This window comes from Ursus americanus, chromosome 21 (genome assembly GCF_024610735.1).
Source record: "Ursus americanus isolate L20-20 chromosome 21, mUrsAme1.1.p, whole genome shotgun sequence".
NCBI lineage: Eukaryota > Metazoa > Chordata > Mammalia > Carnivora > Ursidae > Ursus > Ursus americanus.
The window spans coordinates 20388154-20414531 of NC_142147.1; the positions used below are offsets into that span (position 1 = coordinate 20388154).

At 41.7% G+C, this 26378-nt stretch overlaps 1 protein-coding gene across 1 annotated transcript in view; it reads right to left on the reverse strand.

Annotated features, from left to right (window-relative positions):
* Nucleotides 1-26378, reverse strand: part of CDH11 (cadherin 11) — a 144785-nt gene that overhangs the window by 20969 nt on the left and 97438 nt on the right. The window contains exons 3-8 of the mRNA XM_045814877.2: nt 24168-24567; nt 19553-19847; nt 16591-16710; nt 14564-14731; nt 10103-10290; nt 3804-4057 (exon numbers count right to left, since the gene is read on the reverse strand). Of these exons, the coding sequence (XP_045670833.1) occupies nt 3804-4057; nt 10103-10290; nt 14564-14731; nt 16591-16710; nt 19553-19847; nt 24168-24395 (1253 nt within the window). The 5' untranslated portion in view covers nt 24396-24567. The remainder of the gene's footprint in view (nt 1-3803; nt 4058-10102; nt 10291-14563; nt 14732-16590; nt 16711-19552; nt 19848-24167; nt 24568-26378) is intronic.

A 26378-nucleotide genomic window follows, 5' to 3' on the forward strand; every position in this document is an offset into this window, starting at 1 on the left:
TAAGTTCTTTGACTCTCAGCTGACTTATCTCTTAGATGGGAATATTAACAGTACCTAGCTTTTAGCTTCTCTGTAAGAATTAAAGAATTACATGAAATGATGATACATGTTAAGATATATAACCTAGTGCCTCTCATACTGTAAACAGTACAACAAAGCATAGTTGCTCTTCTTTTTCTTGTTGCTGGTGTCACACGCTGTGGACAGTAAATGGAAGTTCTCAAATGTCAATCTACAGAGTATGACCTTCAACCTACAGCCAGTGAAAAATCATAGGCGGCTTTTGATCAGAGGAACAAATAAGTGGAATTGGACCATGGGGATGCTTAATAAGGTAGGGTGGGCAAGATGTTCTAAGCAAGAGAGAGTGGAGGAAGGGCAGAGACATGGTTAGGATCTGAATAAGGTGACAGGGTACAGGAACTGGTATAGGAGTGAGAGTGGGAACAGAAGACTGTGTGGTGAAGAGAGCACCAGTAGGAGGCTGGGAGAGTCCTAGAGAGTTCCTCGCCTGAGTGTCAGAGGAGACATTGAGAAACACAAAAACAAAGTCAGTAGGAAAATGCTTCCACGTTAAGAGAGTAACAAGTCAGCTGTACCTCAGGTTTCACAGAATCAAGGTAGAGTCAGGTTTATTTATTTTTTAAATTTTTTTAAGGGTGTCACAATAAGTATGAGCCCAAAAGTAAGTTTAAATAAATGAGTGAGCCAGTGAGGGAGAAAAGCAAGTGTGTGAAAATTCACAGCAGACAGCAGGATAGGTACAGAGTAGAACTAGGGAGAAAGATCAGCCCTGAGGCAGAGAATCTGGAGCGTTAATTCAACCATGCATGGGTAGAAGTGCTGTAGATGAGGGGACAGAGAGAGAGGTCCAAGTCAAAAGGATGCATCTCAGGCAGCCCCCACTGCCTGGACAGGGATCAAAGACTAGTGAAGACCCCACGGTGGTGCTGTCCAGACATGAATAGATTACTGCCAAGGAAGCTAAGAGAGAATAACTCAAAAAGCCAACAGTGAACAAAAGTGTATCTCATACTACAGACTCTGAGAAGGAAAGATCTGTAAAATTTCCATGCAGCAAAGAGTCTGGTTGATGCTACAGTGTCCTACCCACATGTCCAAGGACACAAATTCCTGTACAAGCGAAGATAAACCATCAGGAAATTAGGTAGTGCAGACAGGAGGACAGGAGACAAACCACATAAAAAGATTTGAATGTTCTATAATTTGTTTGGAGACTGAGTGGGTAAGGGGGGGTTCAAGGGCGGTACTGAGCATCTTTGGATAATTATAGACACGGAAATTGCCTACATACACAGAACAGCTACCACTGAAAACATGACCCAAATAACCAATCGCAGATGTGGATCCTGGAGACATGAGGCAGAGAGGAAATGAGCAGTTGTTCCAAGTACTTTTACGTCATCACTCTTCCAATGTGTTGCTAATGCACCTTGATATTCTAAGGCCAAAGCTGACTCATTTAAAATCCACACCATGGACATTTTTGAGTAGTTTAAAGTGTTGTTACACCAATCCTCAGTCATTATATAATATTTCTTCCTGCATAGAAAGAACACCGTACTCAAACCTTCTTGAGAAATTTTTTCATTGGTGGCTGTTTGGCTAGAGTAGGAAGCTCAAAATGGACTGAAGGCAGATCTGGACTGAAGTCCAGTCTTCAATACTGAACTGGCCATGTGACTTTGAAGACTGCATTTCACGCCTTTGAGGCTCAGTATTTCCATCTATTGCATCCTAAAGCAGTCAGAGCCTCAAAGGTTGTCTGAGGATTAGTTTAAATAACTTAGTGTCACACATTGTCTGGGGCTAAGAAGATGCCCATTAAAGGGCAATTCTCTTCTTTCTCCCAAAAGGGACAACATTCAAGGATTTAAAGGCAACTGACAACATTTATACACACACACACACACACACACACACACCCATTTATATCACATTTTCTTTATCCATTCATCCATTGATGGATACTGAAGTTGTTTCCATGTCTTGGCTATTGGGAAGAATAAAGCAGTGAACATGGGAGTGTAGATATCTCTTCAAGATAGGGCCATTATGAAAAACAGTATAGAGGTTCCTCAAAATGCAGCTGGCAGCTGGATTTTTCCTGTGGGCTGTAACTTATCAACCCTGGAACCAGAAAGACATCCCTGACCCTCCTTGAGCCTACCAAGGACAACACATAACATAAGGAGTCACTGTGATTTTGCGTGGTGAGCACTGTGAGGTGGAAACTGCATCTGATCCATCAGTAGGGTGCTCTGGAAGAATTTCTAGGGAAGGTGATGCCCAAGTGGAGGCAGGAAAAATGAGTACCATGTAGCAAGATTGAAAGAAAAGGGAGCAGAGCTCCCACAGGGAGGAAGAACAGGCGAAGGCCAGGAATGAGGAGAGTGTAGGTTCTGCTTCAAAGAATAGGAAGTGGTCCCATTTAGCTGCAACTCAGAGTCTGATGCCAAAGGAAAGTAGACCGAAAAGGGAAGAGATGAGCAAGGCACAGCAGGAATCGGGATGGAGAGGCTCCAAGAAGAGCCTGACACTAAATAAGAGAGTTGGGATTATTCGGGAGGGAGCGGCAAGGGGGAACAGTTTGATCATTGATAACTGAGGTCTGAAGTCTGATATGATGTCTGGATGTGTGGTTAAAAATGCTCAGTCTGGCTATAGGACAACAGAAAGATGGGTGAGACACTGGAGGCAGAGAGACCAGGAGGAGGCAGAAGACGAAGTCCAGGTGAGAAGGGAATCAGCGTGGGGTGTCTGGATGGCTCAGGTGGTTAAGCATCTGACTCTTGATTTCAGCTCAGGTCCTGATCTCAAGGTCTTAGGATTGAGCCCTGCATCAGGCTCCACGCTCAGTGCAGTCTGCTCGTCCTTCTCTGTCTGCTCCTCCCCCAATCTCTCTAGCTCTTGCTCTCTTGCTCTCTCTCTCAAATAAATAAATAAAATCTTAAAAAAAAAAAATGGAATCAGTGGAAGGGCCATGGACGAGCCCAGACCAGGTTTCAGGCAGCTGTGCAGTTCTGTCCCATCCACATCTCTGATGTGTGACCAGCCTTCTCTGGCTATCTTCCTCCCTTCTCATCTCTATCATCTTCCTCATCAGCCTCATCGCTCATTAACACAGATTGGGGAGAGGCGGAGGCAGGGTTCTGAATCACTTTTCTAGTTAGGTTTTTTAAGTCACAAAGATCGATTCATAATAATAAAAACAGCCTCAATTTTTGTGGCCCTTTGTTATCTCTTCAAAGTGCTCGATAGCTATTAGCTAGACAGAGCTTGCTTTCCTAGCCCCCTGTTCACGGGCTGTGTCACTCTGGCCAAGTCACTTTGCCCCACGGAGAACCCATTTCCCCTCAAATGAAGTGACAACAATTCCTATAAAATAAAGTTGATGGGATACATTAGATCCTATGTCTAACACACGTAATAGAGTAACTGGAGCATAGAAATAAATTGTAATTACAATAATTACTTCATAATCCTTATTCCTACTCAGCACAGCTCCCTGAGACAGGCCCCACTGAGAGCTGCATCACCGGCAACACATTGGCAAGCCCGCTGCAGACAGAAATTAGGTAGTTTGAACGAGCTGATCCAAAACGTTAGTGGCAGGGGAGGAGTCAAACTCACATCTTCTAAATCTTAATCTTGTTTACACTGCGTTGAACTGGATTAGCTTGGACCCTGTTTCAAACTGAAGAATGTGCTTCCCTCAGGGCTTTCCTAAAACCTCGTGCCTCGAAAATTCCTCATCCAGGCTTTTAAATAAACGTCTGTACCTGATGGGGCTGTTGGCAGCATCAGGGTCTTTGGCATGCACTCTCCCAACCACCGTGCCAGCCGCTGCGTTTTCTTGGACTTCATGGATGTAGCTTGGGGCCAAGAACATGGGGGGCTCGTCAGCATCTTCCACTGCAATCTTCACCGTCACAGTGTCCTTGAAAGGCCCGTTGCTAATGAACTTTGGGTCGATGTGCACGTTGGCTGCCTCTACCTTTAAGCTGTACGCTCTTTTGGTTTCAAAATCTACGGGCTGGCAAGAAAGAAGAGAAGATTGACAACCAATTCCTTGAAAGAATCATGGAGGAGAAAGACCACATCGTTTTACAGGGCAGAGTGAATAGCTCCTCAAAGGGAGAAAATCAGTGTCTCTTCAATATCGAATTACCTGAGCCATTTGGTCAGAAAATCAGACAAATCAATTGCTGAAATCTGGACTGTGCTCCGTGGGTAATTCCAGGAGCACAACAGACACAGAAGGACCACATCATTGAAAATGAACTTCTTTCTATAATAACAACACTAAGGCTGTCCAAATCACTCACTAAAATCATCTAAGGAAAGGAGTTAAAACACTGCAAAAAGTAAACGATGTAGCCCACTCTGTAAAGTACTAAGAATCTTGGTAATAAAAATACCCACTGAATTTCAGCACAAGTATGTCTTGCTAGATGACTGTTCTCTTACACACACACACACAGCTGGCATAATCATATTGAAAATCTAATTTTTAATTTTCCGACCTGTAGCATCTCCCAAATTCTGGGACCCCGACCAACAGTGGCCCTTAAGATGACTTCAGGTAGTTTATGGGTAACTTTGGTGGATGGATTTGTTGAATGACATTCACTCACTTATTAAGTTACTTACTGACACTAGTATTCCTTTTCTAATTCTTCTATTACCAAACAGCTCAAGGATGCATCTGTATACCTGAGTATACCATATATGATATGCTTCCTAATCTCCTTTTGAGAGACTGGGATACAACTATCTAGCTAGAATGTAATGACATCATTTTGTTTGATTGCATTCATTTCTAGGTTACCTTCCATTTATGGCAAGTGATATAGGACAATTAGAATAATGCTTCCCTGTTAAAAGAATGCATATATGTTTAAAAGAAGCCTGATTAAAGAAAAAAATTATCAACAATATAGGTTTCACACAGATTCAGGAAAAATTGAGAAGTAGTATTTGAATGATTGCAGTTATTGAGAAATTGATGAAACATTCCCTGTTTCGGAATGAGAAGAGGTACAATGAATCAATCAGCCAAAGGTGAAAAGTACAACTGTGGCAGAGAAACAAGCCCGAATGCCTAGGAAACAGAACTTTCTAATTAGCACTCGGGATGATGCTGAGCTACCAAATGTTTGGAAAGAGTTAGGTCTTTTAAGGTTAGCATCTGCCTGCCATGCTGTTGTCAACTGCCTGGCAAACACTTATTGTGAATGGGCATATAATCATAGGGTTTAGTCCTGACCTAATTCTACAAAGCTCAAAACTAAGGATGATTCCAGTTTCAGGAAGGAGAAACACATTCAAAGTTTTTCCATCATCTTCCCACTCCCAACACCACAGATTCAGGGAACACTCTTCTTCCTGCAGGAAAAATCGGACACGGCCAATCCACCCTTCTGGGACTCAGCAGCTCTTTTGTCCTTCTCTGGGTTACTGAGCAGCAGAAAGGAATGTTATTGATGGGCTGCAGGTATGAGATTGCTACAATTTCTCAAAAACTCTCCAGTTATTACACAATATGACACAATATGAAACACTGGAATGTGATAGTTCTGAGAGCAGGGAAGGAGAAACTTTCTAGTCTCAGGTAGCCTGTTGATGCTCTTAGAGCACAACTTTTTGAACTCGGTTTAGGCACACAGCTAGGGACCCAGAGCCCAGAGCCATGTTCCCACTGGACAGCACTGTTGATGTTGAGGCTACTATAGTCACACTGCCGTCTGACCGATACTTTTCAGATTCCAAGCAAAACTCCCCAAATCCTTGCAAACACTTGTCTGGAATGTCCTTTCTTGTTTGGTGGGATGTGACTAAGTCTTCTGGTGGTCTTCCCAATCCTCATTGCCTTGTGAAGTCAACTTCCCTGAGCTGCCTTTCTGCAGCCCCTTATTCTCAGTCTTGCTAGGTGGGTGGGGAAGGGGGCATCCCAAAGGACTCTGGTAAGTCTTGTTGATCTTTGCTTCCTTGCTCCCTGGGATTGACTGTAACAAGTGAGGATCTACAGTAATTGTTTTGACCGAATGGGGAGCAGGGTTGATGGATGAATGACCTTTATGCATTTACCTACAATTTATACCTTGACTCCTTCCAAAAAAAGATTTAAGGTAGTTTCCCCTATGAACATTTATATCCATGTTATGAGTAGTTGAAATAAAGTTAAATGAGGCAACACACTACATAAACCATAAAAATCTTAATACCCCTTAGTTTACTAATCCCACCTCTGAGAATTCTCCCTGAGGGATTAATCCAACAGAAAACCAAAACAAACAATATTCAAAAATGCATGGTGTTTATCAGATGTAATAAAAGGTTATATCTAATCAGGGGAAATATACACACAAAACACCAAATCCAACTGTGAGATTTTATTAAGGAAATAATGGTCCATCAATAGGATGAGATGTTATGTAGTCATTAAAAATGATTATGTATATTATATAACAGCATGTAAAATGTTTTTGATGTGACATTAAGTTAACAAATCAGATCACTCTATGATTGCAACTGTGTCAAATGTTATATACCCATATGTATATACATGTGGGCAAAGAATATAAAAAATACTCAGACATAAAAATAGTTCTATTAAAATAGGGGATATTTAAAACATCTTCTAATGCTGCTCTCACATGCTTTACAAGGAGTTTATTTGGTAGAAAGGAAATAGCTCAGAAACTGCGCCAGAATCTCTGTGCCATAAATAGGAGCCCACTCGATCAAGGGCGTTGAAACGAACAGATTGGATTTTCCTCCCCAAGTCCACCAAGCCACCGACATGTTTCATTTTTATTTCACACTGGTTCTTCAGCTAACCACACAAAGACTGTCTGAATATCCTGAGGGCAGGTTCTCTCTTATGCACCATTACACCTCTGACACTTACTGTGTCTGACACAGAGTCAATACTCAAGAAATATATATTGCTTCCTAAGCTATTTGATACATGAATGACTCTAGCTCTCCTAAATATCTCTTAAATTCTTCACCCTAACCTGTTGTGCCTTCTTCAGTTCTTTGTGATTTCACCCTTGGATTCCAACAACAGTGTTTCAACTGGTCCCACGGTATCCATCTCAAACTCTCAAGACTGAATTTCTTCAAGTTTCTTAAATGTGTCCTGTTTCTACAATACCAGCCCCTCAGGAGCTCTTTTTTTTTGGGGGGGGGGGTGCTTCCTCTCTTTACCTATCTAGTAAATTCCTACTTCTCAAGGATTAAATTCTTGCTTTGTAAGAAGTCATTCCTGACCCATATTCATAGATTTTATCACACTTTATCACAGTTGGTTCTCAACTGGGGAGCAATTCCGCTCTACCTCACGCCAGGGATATGAGGCAATGTCTAGAGCTATTTTTAAATCATCACAACAGGTGGGGTGCAGTAGTGTGTGTGCTCACATCTCACAAGGAGAGGACAGGGATGCCGCTCACCATCCTAAAATGCACAGAAAGGCCCCGGACAACAAAGAATCGTCAGTCCTGAAATGTTAATATGCCCAGATGGAGAAAACCTGCTCTATTTTAATTGTCTTTTTACTTAACTGTCCTGTTAAATTCTGACCTTCCTATAGCCAGGATTCTGTCTCTTCAACTTCAGATGTCCAGCCTCTCACAAGGGGGCCTGTTTACGAAGAATAAGAACTCAATAACTCTTGGTAGAAAAATGGGTGAATGAATTAAGAAATGAGTAAAAATACTATATTGAAGAATATATAAGAGAAAAATAGTCCATGATCTCTCTATACTCTCTTATATTATTAAATCATGTATAATGACTTCCATAAGGTCCATCATTCCATACTATTACGTTCACCCCTCAAAATTCTTCTTTCCTGGTGGACATTTAGAACTCTGTGCTACAAGTTCAAGCAACATTCTTTTACAAATGAGATAACATCATACTGTGCCCTAAACTTAGACTTCAGTGCTTTATAGAAGATTATTCCTTTGCCTGGAATAAACACACTGAATTGGGGGAAAATGTGCAAATTAATCATATGCAGAGAGCTCATTTGTGATGTGTGAGTTCCTTGGGGTGATTTAAATGTTTCAGGATCTTAGAGACACAGTATGTGTTTATACCCTGAATACATTGAAAACAGGTGACAACCTTAGCATAACCAACTACCCAATTACTTGAACAGCAAAGGGCGGGAGGCAGGAATTGCTGATGTCAGTGCTCATATGTCAGTGTCAAGCAGAAGGGATAGTAATATTAATTAACAAGGTAAGCTGACAGCTCTATGCTAACACACAAGTCACTCAGCTACTTTTCTAGAGGAAAACCAGAGAGAGTGATTAGCACAACCCTCTGTGGTTGATTAGGCTGCCACGGCCACTAATATCTTTGTCACTAATGCTGACTTTTCCAAGTATCCAAAGTTTACCTCAACTTCCATATTCTTTCATGGAAGAGTCACCTCCTACCTTCTCTTGTTTTGTGTCCCATATGATATATCCCAAACCCAACAATGTTTGCAAGTATTGCAAAAAGTCAGCTTCCAAGAGTACATCTTTCTCTGCTTCCCTAACTGAAAGATTCCTCCCAGGAATTTCCCCGACTCTACTCCTGTCTGCTCTCCAGCTACTGGCCTCTTTATTGATTCTTCAAATTAATTTTTTATCAGTGTTACAGTCCAATCTTTCCCATCACACCAAGGAGCTTAATATTCATGCTACAAAACCAAGTTGAAAATGAATGCTTGATTAAAACCACGGTAATCCCATCATCCAATTCAGATTTAATGCTCCATACACTTTGATGATGGAGAGGTGTTGATTTCTCAAGTGGTAAATCAGGGGGGAAAACCATTTTAGAAAATACTGTAACTATTTCTTCACTTGAAAGTGAATCCTATCTGGCTTCCTTTATAATCCTTTTCTGACCCAGCTGTTTCCAAAATGTCTTGAGTAGGAAGTTGTTGCAGAATACCCTAGGTTTGGGGGTTCCTGGGTGTCTCAGTTGCTAAGCGTCTGCCTTTGGCTCAGGGTGTGATCCCAGGGTCCTGGGATCGAGCCTGCATCAGCCCCTGGGAGCCTGCTTCTTCCTCTCCCACTGCCCCTGCTTGTGTTCCCTCTCTCGCTGGCTGTCTCTCTCTCTGTCAAATAAATAAATAAAATCTAGAAAGAAAGAAAGAAAGAAAGAAAGAAAGAAAGAAAGAAAGAAAGAAAGAAAGAAAGAAAGAAAGAAAGAAAGAAAGAAAGAAAAAAAGAAAAGAAAAGAAAAGAAAAGAAAAGAAAAGAATACCCTAGGTTTGAATTTCATGTCCATGAGCTGCTAGCTGTGTGACTATGACAGGATCCAATTATCTAATCTGTCTGAGCCCCAATCTCCTCATAATTAAATTGAGATATCATTGTCCATTGGGACAATACTATCTATTTTATATGATTTTTCTGAAAAATAAATGGTGGTAAGATGCTCAGACTTCATTTAGCCTATATTGAGTATTGAGTAAATTTTAGATTTTTAAAATAAAACCAAGACAAACAATAAACTCCTCTTTGCTGTGAGTTAATTCCAGGACACATTTTTAGGGACAATTAAGCTGACTGTGGGGAAAGGTCCATCGCTGCTGTTTCTCAGGCTCAATTTTGAGAGAAAATCAAGCAGAGGATTGGCTCAAGCTTCACAGAAGGCCCAGCAATGCAGTGACCCTTGGATACCTCAAGGGAAATGCTCTGAGCAGCCAGTATGAACAGAGTTAGCTTGGCAGAGCCAAAGGAGAAACCCCTTACATGCTCAGGGCTATTTGTCTAAAATCTAGATTTATCTAGCTATCTACCCTTCCGTGTGAAAATGGTGCCAAATCACAAAAAAACTAACAGGCAGTTGGCTGGCATCCCCAGCCCCTTTGCTAGCTCCCTCTGCAGTAACAGAAGGGGATACAGTTCTGTTATGGCCCCAGAACTGGGAGCTGAACTGCAAAGTCAGATCAGCCCCCAGTTGTCCATATTCTCATTTCTTAGCCTTCCACTCTGCGTCCCCTTCAGTGTTGCCTTGGCAGGGCTGACCAGCCTGCTCACACACTTGCTTCTTCCCCCTAACTCACCTTTTTCAGTTTGACCACGCCCTCCTGTGTCTCATAGTCCGTCGTGATCTCAAACAAGTCCATACCGTCTCCATCAACAATATTGTATGTGACTAAGCCATTTTCTCCAATGTCTGGATCTTTTGCCTTTACTCTTCCTACTTCCTCCCCGGGGACAGCCGCTTCTGACACAGACATCTGGTATACGCCTGGAAGAAGAAGACATCTATTTTTACTTTCCCTTTATTTGGCAGCTCTAAGACTTTAGATTTCATTGAATCCCAATAAACTTCTCAAAGGGTTTGAAATTGAACTCTCTATTGATTGAAAACATGAAAGAAGTGAATGGATGGGAAGGAAGATCCCACATGGCCTGCTTGTCAAAGAAACGTGTTCTACAAAGGATGATGAAACAGTATCAGGTCCAGGGTGATGTGGTGGGGTCACCTGCCACATGTGAGAAAGGAAAACAATACTCAGTTACATTTCCCATCAGGAAGTGATGGAGAACCATGTATGTCTTTATATGTTCAAAGAGCAAAGACTTCTTTTCATGTCTTCAGGATTGTCCACAAGTTAATTCCAAGGCACTGCCAGGTACCCAGAAACACATCCTTCTCTTTTAAAAAAAAACTTGCACAACTCCATATTTTTTTAAAAAATCAAAAGCAAATTTTATCCTTCAAGGTTATGACTCTTCTAACTCTATAGTTGACTCTCTTCTTACATCACCCTTCACCGTTTGATCAATAAGGACTGCCTTATCTTGAAAGGTTTCCCACAGTGTGGTCTGTCCATATATATTTATTTAATATTTACTGGGAACCTAATGCATGCCAGGTGCTGCTCTAGCCCCTGGAGACCCAGTGGTGAATGAAATTATCAAGTTTCTTCCCTTACTGAGGCACACTGAAGAGAAAAAAGAAGCAAATGTATGCCTACTCTGATGTCATTGCCAGAAAAAAGAAAAATAAGGTAGCCTAAAGGGTAGAGGGTAATGAGACAGTGTGTGACTGTGTGTGCGTATGATGGTTTGTGGGGGGAATGGTGCAAGTGTGAATGCGCGTCTGGGTGTGTGTGAGTGTCTGGTACGCATATGCATGCATGAGTGTGTGTATATGAATGTGCGATGTGAGTGTGTACACTTGTGTTAAATATGTCTTTGTGAGAAGAAGAAAGGAGAATCGAGACTGATTTGGAATTAGTTGGTCAGAGAAGATATCCCTCAGACAAAGGCATCCGAACTTTCTTGAAGGGAGTTAGCAATCAATCACGTAAATCTCTGGGGATAAAAATTACAGACAAAGCAAAGAACAAATGGCAAAAACCCTGAAGTGGGCACATACTGAAGATATACAGAAGCAAGAATTCAAGTGCAGCTGGAACATTCTGTAAGATGTGAGGGTACATAGTTAGGCTGGGCCCATCTATGTAAAAAGGCCATTGTAGGAGATGGGAAAGACTTCAGGTTTTGTTTAAACTTGGTGGAAGCCACTGGAAAGTTTGAGTAGAGAAGCCAAATTTGAGATTATCTTATCTGTGTTTTCACATTTTAAAAATATTCTGTGTGAAACAAGATAGAGAAACAAGGGTTAGAAACCTTGTTTCTACCACTTCCAAGTCGAATGGTTTTGGACAAGTTTCTTAAACTCTAAGTTTTAGGTTCCCTTCCATGGATTTTATCCGTTTCAGTACTCTGTCTATATTTATCTATATCATGTGGCTTACAGGTTGACCCATATTCTGCTTAATCACACCATAATCTGCACAGTCAAGGACAACTGGGAGGTGTAGTCTTCACTGATAACTCTCTGTCAATAATTAGCAATTTACACGAAAATTGACAGAAACCTGTTCTGAGCTGGTTTTCTCCAAATCTCATTCGAGTTCATGGCAATGAAAATAGTATCTGCACCGAAGCAATTGAACTTTACTATGTGGTCGCATTTAAGCAAGGGCATCAATGGCTGCCTGGTAATAATCCTGTATGCTTTTTCCTTCTACCCACCAAACAATTTTGTAGTGTGGATAATGGAGCATGCAGTCTGTTAGAATGCCATATGAGCCTTAAGCTTATTGGGGGTGCTGAACCTTATGCCTAAGCAGGCAAAGCAGTTTTTCTTCATCTCTTCTGGGATCCTGTGAGAACTGTTTATTGCCTTGTAATCCTATCTCAGTATCTCCCTTGGCAGACTGTTGTCCTTGGATTCCTCTGAATGACCATGGTGCCTTCCTGGGACCATATTTGTTTGCCTGCCTTGTTCCCAGATTTGCAAAAAGTGCCATCTCTCTGACAATAAACTCCCAGGCTCTACCAGCTACTCTCCTGATCTAGTGATGAATCCCCATGTACTAGCAGCATCGGAACATTACAATCACACTGTACCTTTATCTATATCTATATATACATAAACAGTTATGTTCAAGTTCTGGCTTTGCTACATTCTTTTTTTCAAATTTGATTAAGTTTTTAATTTTAATTCCAGTGTAGTTAACATACAGTGTTATATTAGTTTCAAGTGTACAATATAGCAATTCAACAATTCCATACATCGCTCGGTGCTCATCAGGACAAGTGCACTCCTTAATCTCTATCACCTATTTCACCCATCCCCTCACCCACCTCCCCTCAGGTAACCATCAATTTGTTCTCGTTAGTTAAGAGTCTGTTTCTTGGTTTCTCTCTCTCTCTCTTTTTCTTTTCCTAGTTTGTTTTGTTTCTTAAATTCCACATGAGTGAGATCATATAGTATTTGTCTTTCTCTGATTGACTTATTTCGCCAAGCATTATACTCTCTCGATCCATCCATGTTGGTGCAAATGGCAAAATTCATTCTTTTTGTGGCTGATTAATATTCCATTGTATATATATATATATATATATGTGCCACATTTTCCTAATCCATTCATCTGTTGATGGATATTCAGGCTGCCTCCATAATTTGGCTACTGTAATAGCCAATAATGCTGCTATAAACATAGGGGTGCCTGTATTCCTTTGAATGAGTGTTTTTGTATTTTTGGAGTAAATGCCCAGTAGTGCAGTTACTGGATCATAGGGTAGTTCTATTTTTAACTTTTTGAGGAACCTCCATAGTGTTTTCCACAGTGACTGCACCAGTTTTCATTTCCACAACAGTGCAAGAGGGCTCCCCTTTGTCCACACCCTCACCTGTACCTGCTGTTTTTGATTTTAGGCTTTCTGACAGGCGTAAGGTGATATTTCATTGTGGTTTTGATTTGCATTTCCTCGATGGTAAGTAATGTTGAGCATCTTTTCATGTGTCTATTGGCCATCTGTATGTCTTCTATTCCTGTCTTCTGCCTATTTTTAACTGGATATTTTTTGTTTTTTTGGATGGCTTTGCTACATTCTTTGGGCAATGTATTACACCTTTCACAGAATCCAGTTTTATCTGTAAAATGTAGGCTTTTGTAGAGATACTCAATAATAGTTACTATTCATTAAATGATGGTTTATAATCTTACAAAATCCTTTCTTCTATTTCTCTTAGCAATCCTATCAATTTTGTAGAAGGACCACAGTCCCCCAGATAATAATACTGTTGTTGACAACTTATGCCAGATATTATAAGATTTTATATTATCCTATTTAGTTCTAACAACATCCTATTAATTAAGAGCTGCAGAAGACTGTATTCTCTAAAAATGGCCCAAGCTTTATCTCCCATCCCACATGCTTTTCCTTCAACATAACTTTGACAGTCTTTTCATTGAAAAACAGGGTCTATAAGAACTCTCCTTAAATTTGGGCAGTCTTATGATTACAGTGGAGATGATGTCATGTGATTTCTGAAGTTAGGTGACAAGAGGCAATACAGTTTCTGCTTGATATCCTTGGGGCTCTCACTTTCAGAACCCATCCAAGCCATTCCTTGGTGAGCCCCATGTGGAGAGAAACCAACAGTCAACACCAGCTCATCAGCCATGTACATGAGCATTCTAGGAAAAGGATCTTCCAGCCTCAGTCAAGCCACCCTCACTTGATGCTATGGAAAGAAAGACAAGGGGTCTCCTCCAAGTTTTGTCCCAACTGCAGACTCATGACAAAAATAAATAATTATTATTGTTTTAAACCACAAAGGTTTTGGGCAGTCTATTTTAAAGCAAGATAACTTATTCAGGTATTATTACCTCCAGATTAGAAATGAGAACACTGAGACAGAGAGAGGTTAGTTAATTATAAATTGCATAGCCAGTATCTAGTGAAATACCTAGCAAAATAGATTTTCTGTTTCCAGGATCATAGAAATTTTAGGTCCCCTTTTCCTCCTACTACCTTTATTCCACCTTCACTTTTTATGTTGCTGTTGATTTGTTTTTGTTTTCATTTTTTGCATGAATGATAAAAAGACTCTGTTCTTCTAGATTTCTTCTTAAAAGCTGGGGAAAGCAGGAACGGGTCAGAGAAGGGCTGTCAGTAGCCCCATTAAAATGTGAAAGCCAAGCCCACCTACTTACTCTGCGGAAACTTTGGTGGGTTGTCATTGACATCAGTCAGTGTGATCGTCACTTTGGTTGTCCCTGAGAGTCCACCCATATGTCCCCCCATGTCCTTGGCCTGGATCACCACGTGGTACTCCTCCTTGGCTTCCCTGTCCATGTTGGGAAGGGCTGTTCTGATGATACCTGGACAGGCGAGTGGGAAACATCACACATATTCATTGATAACAACATTAAAACAAAAAAAGTTTTAGGCAAAGGGAAACAAAGGAAAAAAACAGAACCTGCCCTTACAGAAGAGTCACTTCAACATGATAATTATAACACAAAGTAGCCATACTTGTAGTACCATGTAGATAGATGTCTTTCTCAGCAAATTGTCACAATTATTAATACAGCATTAAAATTGTATGTGCTTTATGTGTTGCATTGTAACCGCAAGTAATAACCGCATTATTCTCAGGCATGACACTTCAAGATCCTAAAGGCTGAAATACTGGAGGGTCCATTGCATGGATATTCATGACTAGAGCCACGCTTTTGAAATGCCAGCAGAATCTTTTGAAAGTCTATCCCAGCATACAATTCTTAGAATTTAACCTAATATGACTCATATTAGGTTAAAAGTAGGTGGCATGTATTCTATGCAATATGTTAAAGTGTAATTATTAAATTTTAAAAGAGTGAGCCAAATGAGTTAAAAATAAACTCAGTGCCTATACAAATACGTAGTGTGTACTATCACCCATCACTGACAACAGTGGTAAGTGAATGATTGTATTCTGCATGAACCCTGGATATTAGCACGTGATTTGTATGAAAATCATGCTCACTTAAATCTCTTGGGAACATGTGCAAGCTTTTCCTCTCTACAGATATGGTAACATTTATAGTAGAAATGTAAAGAGAGCACCCTTGTCCCTCTCTTAGCCCTGATGTCTGTATTTCTCAGCAACACCCCTGAACACACTGAGTCTTGTTTTCCTCATCTGTTAAATACTTTGGTAGATTCAAATCGGTGATTCCTAACCATGAGTCCTTGAGAAAAACAAGGGTTGCAACTGGAATTCCTCCACTAGTGTTGAACCTCTCAAAAATGTGGATGACATCCCACATTTATCCTTGGTTAATCTGGAAAGGCTAAACAGCAAATGCTTTGATGGAATCATAGCAAGTAGCCCCATAGCTTGTGTTCTGAAGCAAAGTGGCTACAAATAAATAATTACATAGGTCAGTGGAAATGATACCCAGTAAATGGACAAAATAACTGATTGGCAGACTCTCTATCTATCTATCTATTCATATAATTTAAGTATACCAACAAATTTGGATTATTTGTAAATATCTTTCAAATATATGGGGCATACTGTAGAAAAAGAAAGCAATTTAGGGGATTATTGTAGACTAGAAGTTTCACAGCATTTCAGTGTATATTCTAATAAGAGGAGCCTGGAATAAAGTTTGGTATAAATGAAGTGGAACAATTTGGTTTTGGTGATTAGATTTTTCTACTCCTTTGCTTTGCTATTCGTTTCCTATAAGAGCTGTGCAGAGCCTTCTTTCTGGATGACGCCTGTTGGGAATCTGTAAGCACAATGGAGGGAACATGCCACCTCCCAAACACATGTGAACATTATTAACACCCCTTCCCACCGCCCTGCATGGCGGGCTTCAAAGCCAGCTTTGAGAGCTGGCGGTTTTCATGTCAGCCCTGAAGTTCCATGGCGTCTTCATCGCAATCCACAATTCATACTTAAGATTAAGTATTTTAAGAGAAGCTCTTAAATTTAAGTTGAATTTTAAGATACGATTTTAAGATAAAAGTTGTATTTTAGGATTATTATTGTGGCATGGCAGAAACAATAATAAATAGGGTTCATTGGAAGCTAACCACACCCAGGTGCATGCAGTGTCTACGCCTCTCAACCATCCTGTGAGGTGGCCTTTCTCATACGTGGGAAGACTGAGATTCAAGTAGGTTTAGGGAGTAGGCCTGGGCTGCTCACTCACAGTGTGTCACAGATCACAATGACATTGCACACTACCTGTCTGTGCTTCTACTGAAAAGTAGGGCTGTCCTTCCAGGATGCTGTATACTAACTTGGCGCTGTTTCCATAGGTAGGATCATCGGCATCTGAAGCGGTCACCTGGATGACCGATGTCCCTTAAAAATGAAATAAATTCATTAGCAACACCCTCTCGGCTTTTTGAATTATATTCTAGTTAACAAAGTTCCATCCTAAAATGAAAAACTGAGAAAAGCCCCACAACTATGTAACATGCTCGCTTGTCTGAGGTTAAGATGTAAAATAATCTTCCTCTCTTCCTCCTTCTCTTTCTTCCCTCTTACCTTCCTTTAAAAAAAAAAAACTCCCATAGCTTAAAAATGAACTTCCTAAATTCCTAGTACATTGTGCTATGCTTAGCAGTTAAAATAATATGAACATTACTGCAAAAACAGTCTAAGACCCATGCAATTGAAATGTTCAGTATATCAAATAATTAAATAAAAATCCTCCCAAAGAGTATAATAAAGGATAATTAATGATGAATTGCTTTTCGTAAAAGGACAGAGAGCAGTCTTCCATCTGTAGCACAGCAATAAATACATCATTTTATTGTTGCTTTGCATGTAATAAAATAGCTCCTAATACTACATTTTAATTAATTTATGGCTATAAATATTGTACAGAATGTTGTTCCCTGGTGACATGAAAATTGCATCTTCCCAACTCTAACAGGTCTGGTAGTCATTTAACCGAAACTACCCATAGAGGTCAGTGGGTCCGAAGGACAGGAAACCAGGGAAAGGAAGGAAGACGGGATTCTGCTTCTCCTGGCAGAGCCTCTCTTCTTTGACGGTCACAAGGACTTGAGGGCACAAAGGACTTGAGGACTAGAGAACGGGGTGCGATGCCAGAGGAAGAGAAAGGGTATTTAGTGCCTCTGTGCCAGGCACCGTTTCGGGCACATTCCATGTGTTTCACCAGCCTCACTCTGCTCATTTGTACATCAGCTACATTTTGAGAAACTGGGTGCGAGGGCTATGAACTTTTGCCCTCTATTTTGCAAAGTGGGTTATTGCCAGAGCCAAGAGTCTAACGCCCATGCAGCAGCCAACTTCAAACCCACTATCTCTCTGTGACGTTTCTGGCAGAGGGGCAAGGTTTTGTGTGGGGGGCAAGAGAGCCCGTTTACACAGCCTCTGTCAACCCTTTAATTTACAATTGTCAGTGATTTTCATATGGTGTAAATGTCAATCTAGCTTTTTTCTAATCTCTCTTCTGCAATTCATTATTTCGTGCAAACTTTTCTCGAACTCTTCCCATACAGTCAGGCACTATTCTAGGTCGTAGGGGTTTATAAAGGAGAATAGGCTGTATTCTCTACCGTCGTGGTTAAGCTAAGGAAATTATTAAATCTCTATGCTTCATTTGCTTCTGGAACTCCACTAAATCCATTACGACTCCTTGTATTTTCCATCCATGTTACTTAACCCTCATCACAGTTTACATTATCCTCACTTTATAGATGACAAAATGAAAACTGAGAAAGATGTGACAAGTTGCCCAGGTTCAGCTGGCTTATGGGGGGCACGGCCCCAGTACTGTGACAACAGATTCTCATCTTGTAAGCTGTGATAGAGGTCTGGGTGCTAGCCTGAAGCATCAGGGGGCTCCCCGAGGTAGGGGCAATGTACATTCCTCTGGAGTATTCATTTCGATGACAGGCCTTTCCTTCTGGCTCAGTTGCTGATGCTACAGTCCCTATTTAACGATCTGGTTCATGTCCGCTTTTTTCTCATTAAAATCCCTAGACAAATACCAAGAGACTAAAGGACTGGTCATTTCCAGGGAAGAGAAGCAAGAAATGAAGCCTGACCTTCATAAAATGTGAGAATTGCCTGACTTTATCTGGAGGAGAAAAAAAAGAGACTTTTTTTTTTTAAATCCCAAGTTCTACATGCAAAGTGGAAAGAGCTTAGGGTTTGGGGGTCACTTCCTTATCTAACTTTTTTGAGCAGGTTGGTACCTATTCTTGCTGCTTGGTTTTCTCATCTGTAAAATGGGCAGTTTGGCCTAGATGATTCCTAAGTCCATCCGGGCTCTAAAATCTCTGATTCATATAACCAGACTCATTTCCTGATCAGAACAGTCCTGATCACTGTCTGAAAGACAAACCCTTCTCCACATGAGGCATGTTTCTCAAAAGACCACATCTGCATGTGTTCTATAAAGCCAAACAAAAGTTACCACCAGGAGAAGGTGGCCACATGAAGAAATCCTTTAGAGACACATCCTTTAACAATGCAGTGTGTCTTTAAGCCTGATGAAGAGACATATCTACTTCTAAATTATTCAAACAGAACATGACATAGTGTCATGACTAAGTGTGGATTCTGGAGCCACTTAACAGCTCAGATGACCTTGGATAAAGTAGTTAACCTGTTTCTAGCTTGGGTTTCCCATCTGCAAGATATGTCAAATAGGACCTACCTTACTGTGAAGATGAATCTTTGCAAAAATTAAATGCAATAATGCCATGGAAATGATGAATTAGCATAATGCCTACGTGCAACAAATGTTACCATCACTCTGACTTCCACAGACATCAATGTGAGCTAGTAAATGAACATATTGCCTCTAAAATGGCAAGACTAGAAGTCGTTATTCCATTTTACAGAAAGGAACATTAGACCTAAGAGAGATGGAACTGGATCCAAGTCACATAGCTAACGAGTGCCAGAGCCAGGGTTCCCTGGATTCGGTCGTGTTCTTGCCCCTTGGCCACACTGCCTTATGTTTTCTAAGCTTAGGTTTTAAAATCTCGGGTCCGTTTTAAATATTTGAAACTTCAACCACACAGATAACATTTTGTTGTCATTATGCCAGAGAAGAGGCAGTGTAAATTTGTCTTTCCTGATTCAGGAGAATGAGCACCAGCCCCCCGCCCCCCACAGGGACACCAAGCCTGTAGATGGAGCAGGTCTCCCCTGCTGTACGCACCCACGTTGGACCTCTCAGGCACGTTCGCATGATAGGTCTCATGCAGGAACTCAGGAGGGTTGTCATTAATGTCCTGGACCTTGACAATGAACTCCGATGGTGGCTCCAGCGGCCGGTTGGTGTCCCTGTCCACCGCCTGGGCCATGAGTGTGTACTGGGCTCTCTCCTCTCGGTCCAATGTCTTGGTGGCATGAATGTTCCCTGATTTGTCATCAATCACAAAAATGGTTCCGGCTCCTTCACCTGAGAGAATGTATTTAATGTTCCCATCACCAGAGTCAATATCGGAATGAAGCTAGGAAAAGAGAAATCAAGATTTTTAATTCCATGAGGGAGGCAATGGGGAGATAGAGTCTCACTTGCACATTGTTTGCTGTAGTACACTGTCCATACACACTCAAGCAGACATGCAGAAACACACATACACCGTGAGAGGGAGATGCTCTCACCTGTTTCTACAAATGAAGAAATGGAATCTTAGAGAAGATAGTTGCCTTGGCTAAGGTCACACAGCTGGGTGCAGTGAACCTGGCGTTTAAACTTGAACCCTGAGTTTTTTAAATTCTGAGATTCATGCTCTCCCTCACAAATATGCACACATACAAAATAGATACACATATTCACACAAATATCACCCAAACAAAATATATACACATATGCACATATATTAATAGACTTATTTTGAAAGAAATATGTACATAACATAAAAAATAAAAAAACAAACATTTATGCCATAAGTAAGTCTTTTCAGTTCTGACTCCCACTTTTTCAATTTCTCTGCTCACACACAACAGTTGTTACCAGTTTCCTGTGAATCCTCTAAGATATATTTTACTCATATGCTAGAATGTCTGTACAGTGAGATACATAAATGTCCCAGCTTATTTTTATGCAACAAAGTGCTGTAGTGCACACGTCACTCTCCACCTCTGTTTTCCTGTAAAAGTACATTCCGGTGGTCTTTCGCCCTGATACGTACAGATCGACCTCACCCACTGGATGGATGTCATCACCTTGTTCTAGCTGTCCTCTTCCAAAGGACACTAAGGTTGCTTCCAGGCTTCTGTTGCTACAAGCAATTCATTGATCAGACCTTTCCCAAAGACCCTCTGTGAGGCGCACGAGGTGTGAGGGTCTGGGGATGTGGCCTATCTGGAAGAAGCTCCCATTCTAATCGTAGGCATAGTGTGGGTAGGATGGGTTGATAAATATTTATCAATACACAGCTTCTTAGACAATAGAGAGAACCTTAAGTATCTTTAGGTTTTTTTCCCCTCCTTTGGCAAAGCCAAGAGAAATGATGGTACTGCCTAAATCCACACTTGGCTGGACTGGGGCAGGATCCAGTTGTCCTGACTACCCACCCTGTGCCTTGATTCTGCTCTATGTTTCAGAACGTGAAACTCACCCAAAGTCCACGTCTGATTTTCCTGTAGCAATAAAATCCTCACCTTCCCTTGATGTCACCTCAATGTCTGAAGCTTCCATCTTATTCTGAGTTCCTCTGCCCCCATTATGCTGTTTGTTGGAAGAGATAAACATTGCTTTTACCATTGCCATAGGCCTCAAGGGTAGCCGAGGGGCTAAAGAGCCCTTGGTTCTACCTACTATGTAAGAAACCCTGGTATAAACCAAAATTTTATTCAAATGGCATTGATAACAAAAATAATATTTATTATCAATGACATTTTAATACTGATATTATAAGTAGTGCCATTTTAATATTATTATTAATGCCATTTTAATTATTATTGTTATGAAACCAAGGCCAGGAGAGCTTGTTCAGAATCACAAAGCAAGGTTGAACACACTGCTTTTTAAAAATGTTTGTGTTGTTTCCATTTCCCAAAAAGGATCTAATTGATTTGCAGCATCTCAGTAAAACACCAAATATTTCAGCTCAGGGGGATACCTGGAGTCACAAAGCAGGAAGACCATTTTGATTATAGTTCACAGTGCTTCTCAGGAAAATTTAAAAAAACAAAAAACACATCTTTCTTTCAGAACTTGTTTTTCATAACCAGCTACATAATGTCATGAAATGACGGTTAATACATTTCTCATGAATAAGGCGGTTTGTGAGTAAAATATGAAGCTATTGAGTGGCCTCCAAAGGATGAACAGAACTGCCCCAATCTTCATAGGATTTCCACAGTGCGGGCGGGATCCCTGCCACCATTCCCCTGGCTTCCTCCCTAACCCCCCACACAGTTTGTTATTTGTTCGTTTTCTCTGCCTCAGACCTGGCAAAAGTTAGGGGCTCAGTCTTATGAATGAGAAACCAAGGAAATCAATGCTTATTTTAATGGGAGTGTCTAGAAGGGAAGTTTCCAGGGGCTTTCATGGATTACATGTGAGTTTGGCCAAGTCTCTTGAGAATTACACAGATTCTAGTTCTGATCAACCAAATAACTGAAAAAAAAATGTAAAAACATAGCACTCATTATTTTCCTCTACTTTGTTTTCAGATTTGAAAGTTGGATATAAATTCCTTCTTTTTCTCTCTCCAACAAAGATGACCTATACAACTGACAATGATATTTATTAGGTTCCACACAAAAAGCAGTTTGGGAAACCATTCAATCCTATCAGGGGATCCAGTTGCAGAGGCTTACACAGCCAATTCCTAATGCCAAAGACTGATGGCTTCCCCCTCCGCAGAGCACAGCATGACACAGACTGTGTTTCCTGCAAGAAATCGGAAAGTCCATTGCTTGCCAAATTCTCCTTTTTCAGAGCATCGTAAAGCACTCAACCTTGAATGTTGTCAAATCAAAGGTCATCTAGTCTATCCCCTCTATTCACGGGGAACTATATATCCGCATTATCTCAAAAGGAAGATCCCTAGGATCCAGCACTTTGTTCTTTTTCCCCCATCCAGTCTGACATCTCACACTCAATCCCATGTGCCTATATTTTAAAGACCACTCACTGCTTACTTTTCTCCATGTTTTCCCCTATGTTCCCCTTTTAGTGAGCATGCCAACCGCTTGCTCCACAGAGATAAGGAAAGGGTTCTCCATGTCCCGTCTCTTCTGCAGTCCCGCACCCTAACACACCCACTGTTCCCCACTGAGAAAGTCCCGAAGGTGGAGGTTCCGTATTCTTAGAACAATTCACGCACGGCTCCCCATGTTGTTCAAGCTGCAGAGCCCCTGCCATGACTGAAGTCTCGTCTTCCTCTCTGGGCACAGAGCCCATCTCCTCATGTAGGGAATTCACATGCCAATTATTTCCCTGAGTTCCCATTTCGCCCAGACTACTTCTATTTTGGGTATAATCTTTCCATTTTCGGGTATACATGAATGAAATTCTTTTGGTACATCTCTTTGAAAAGGCACTTTCCCAACCCCCAACAACGTTATTGAGATGCTAATATGAACCTCTTCCAAATATGTCAATTACATAAAAATGCATTGCTGTTCTCCTGTTAAAGAACAACTAAAATAACTCATTGGAATATAGGAGGCTTACAAATTAGCGCCCCTCAAACCTACTCTTGGCCTTTTCCCCCTTTCACGGGATAACTCAAGTCCTCTTTCAGGTCACAAGTTATTACCATGTTCTCTATGAAACCTTCTCCCATCTTTCCCAAATATCCCCATGTAAATACATAATCACTTCTGTTGAATTTCTTCATTATCCTGTTCTTTGTGTGTGTGTGTGTGTGTGTGTGTGTGTGTGTGTATGTTTTAATTGCTTAGATAAGTGTGTCTTTTCCGCTAGTCTCTAAACTCTTTGAAATCAAGGATAGTTTACCCTAGTTTACCATTTGTCTAGCTCTTCGCCAGAGCACAGTAGGCTTTCATTTTTATGCCGATGAACTCCTATCTTCTTGTACTTAATGCCACTATCCTCTGAAAGATGGCTGCACATTTTAAACTAAGCGATAATGGGCAATACAGTTTTTAACATATTTTGGACTGCCTATCTTTTGCACTTTCTTGGAGGGGGTACGCAGATAATGCAGTCCAAGTACTGCTAGGACTCTCAAATCATCCTAACTGGATGTTAGGATCCCTAAGCCAAAGAGCATCCCTAAGCCATCCCTAAGCCAAAGAGCATAAAATCTCACCCATTCTTAAGACACATCCGTCTCATCAAATATTTACAAAGGCCTCCCCAAAACTGGGCTTAGTGCCAGGACCTCGGGACACAGAATGACACTGGTCTGGTACAGTGAGGGAGACAGGCAAATAGATAGACACGTGTAATACAAAAAGGAAAGCTCTCATAAAGAGCAGGGAGGGTTCTGAGAACACAAGCAAGGGGCATCCATGTTGGGGACAGAGTGTGGTTAGGGAAATGCCCTCCTTTGGACAATGGTTAAATAAATAATGGTTCCAGCTCAATACACTATTGTGCAGTCATTAAAAATGGAGTTTAATGGTATAATATTAAGTGGAAAACAGAAGTATTCTTAACATGGATAAGTCTATGAATTGAAAAAAAAAAAGGCTGAAATGATGTTTGAACAATGATTTCATGGTTCTTATTGAAGGGCCGTTAGTGTTTTGTTTTGCACCCCCCAACCCAGAAATTTTCTTTCTTGGCCATATCCTATGACTGGAACAGTGGAGAGGGAGAAATAAGCACTGCAGAGCAGCGGCCTTACCCTGCCCACGAGCACGGGGTCAGGCCCGGTGTACTCCTCTATCACGAAGAACTGGTTCCAGACCCAGCCTCTCTTGGAGCGCTGCAGCACCTGCCCCTCCTTGCCCTTCTCGTGGTGCCCGTGGAACGAGGGTCGCAGGTGGCTCCGCCGCTCGGTGGTGAAGGCCTGGCTGTGGCACAGCACGCCCAGGCACACCAGGGCGGCTTGTAAACAGTAGTGCTCCTTCATTTTTGGTTACGTGGTAGGCACAGGAGAATGTGGCTGTCACCCCTTTCACCAACCCCGTGGCGGCCTGGCCGATGGTGGCCTCCCAGACACGTCACGCAGACCTCTCTTGGAATGGAATGTTTCTGCTTGCTGAGCACATCACGTCAGGGCTGCCCACTTCCCCAGTCGGCTTCTGCAGGAAGAGAGAAAGGTCAGATTAGCTGCAGGCTCCGTCCCCAATTTGTTTCAATCCCACTCCATCAACAGTGGACCCCAGGAGCGCTTCGTTCTGGGTAGTGCGGGGTCAGGCTGAGCAAGAAATAGTCCCTGCTCTCTCTCAAACTTATCATGTCATCAGTGGAATAAACACATACACAAAGATGACCCTCAAGGTCTATACGAGGAAGAACGTGTGTGCTGTGGAATCCAGCTGCCAAGGTCTCAGTTTCCGTTTTACCACTGACTAAATACCTTACTATGGGTTTGGGGTAAGACAATAGCTCTTAGAGCTCAGCTTGCTCATTTATGAAATGGGGATGCTAATCATCCTTGCTGCAAGGTTGACACCTCTCGTTTCCTTAGCAAAATGTCTCATACACAGCAAGCACTCCATATTTTTGTTATTGATCATAATTGTATAGGGTATGTTTTCATACTAGGGAAACTTAGGGCATCATGGGAGTCCAGGAGAGGATCATCTAGCGGATGGAGATTAAGGGTGGACATGGCAGAGAGTGGGGACAGTTATGGGAGACTCCCTGAGTGCTGGATGGCTGCGCTCCACCCTGAAGTGAGTTACTATGATCAGAAGAGAGTGGATGGGATGACCATACAGAGGGAACAGCGTGCCCCAAAGCCGAGAGCACCTCATAAGCACAGCGTGTCCCAACACTGGTCAGCATGACTGGATGGTGCAAGGAGGAGAACGGCAGCAATGGACCCTGCCAGAGAAAGGAGGTTGAGGAAGATTCCGAGAAACCACTCATGGCCACTAAAACACTTGTGAGTGAGATAATGGATCCAGTCCTCATGACCGATCAATGAATGCTATGGTCTGAATTTAATGAATAAGATTTGCTCTTGTTTGATCAAAGGTCCACCTAAGAACCTGAAGATCCTTCCTTAACCTGGCAGTCTTAAAAGGGATACTTGACAAGCTTTTTCCAACCACAAGATGCAAAATAAAAGAGCATACCCTACCAACTGGTCCAAAGGTCTTATTCCTGGCACCCAGCCATGGCTCAGCTACTCATCAGTAAAAGGATGGCCCTTCCACACCCCTTGTAGGTTTCTAACCTACAGTTACTCTGCTCTTTAATTTCTGCCTTGGTTTCCTGGACTTCTTCACTAAACTGAGTCTTGCTGCTGCTGGAAACTTAATTATCCCCTATGGAACTTCCCTTGCTTGTTCCCCTCTCTTAGCACCCTGCAATTTCTTCTGAACAATTATCTTCTTCCCTTGGTGTGCTACCCAGACTCCAGCAGGAGCTCTAGCTCCCAGAACCAGGCAATCCCCATTACCATGCCCACCACTGATGGGAGAGAATCTCAGAAGACTGTTGGGCATGGAGGGTAACGCTTTGATACTGAGGATGACACTTCATTTCAGCACTGATGGGTCTACATGAAACTGGTGAGCTTCTTAAGCGTCATAGAAAAGAAATCACTGAATTCTTAGTTATCTGGTATGAATGTAGAGGCAGTGGGGGGGAGGTAAACATAAAGGAAGGAGCATGAATCTTGGCATAGTGGAACGTACCCAGATGTGGAGATCAGAGAGACCTGGGTTGGAATACAACTTCTGTTATCTTACAAAACAGGTGAAGTTGGGCCTATCAGTCACCTCTAGGAGTGGTCTCATTTGAACCATGAGGATAAAAAGAATTGCACTCATATGGGGCTGCATACAGAGTGGGGGCCTGGGCACACACTGGGTCTCTTCTTCTCTTCCTAGAGAGCCACTGTCCAAGCCCACAGGTCTCGCTCAGTAGAAGGAGGTGCTTT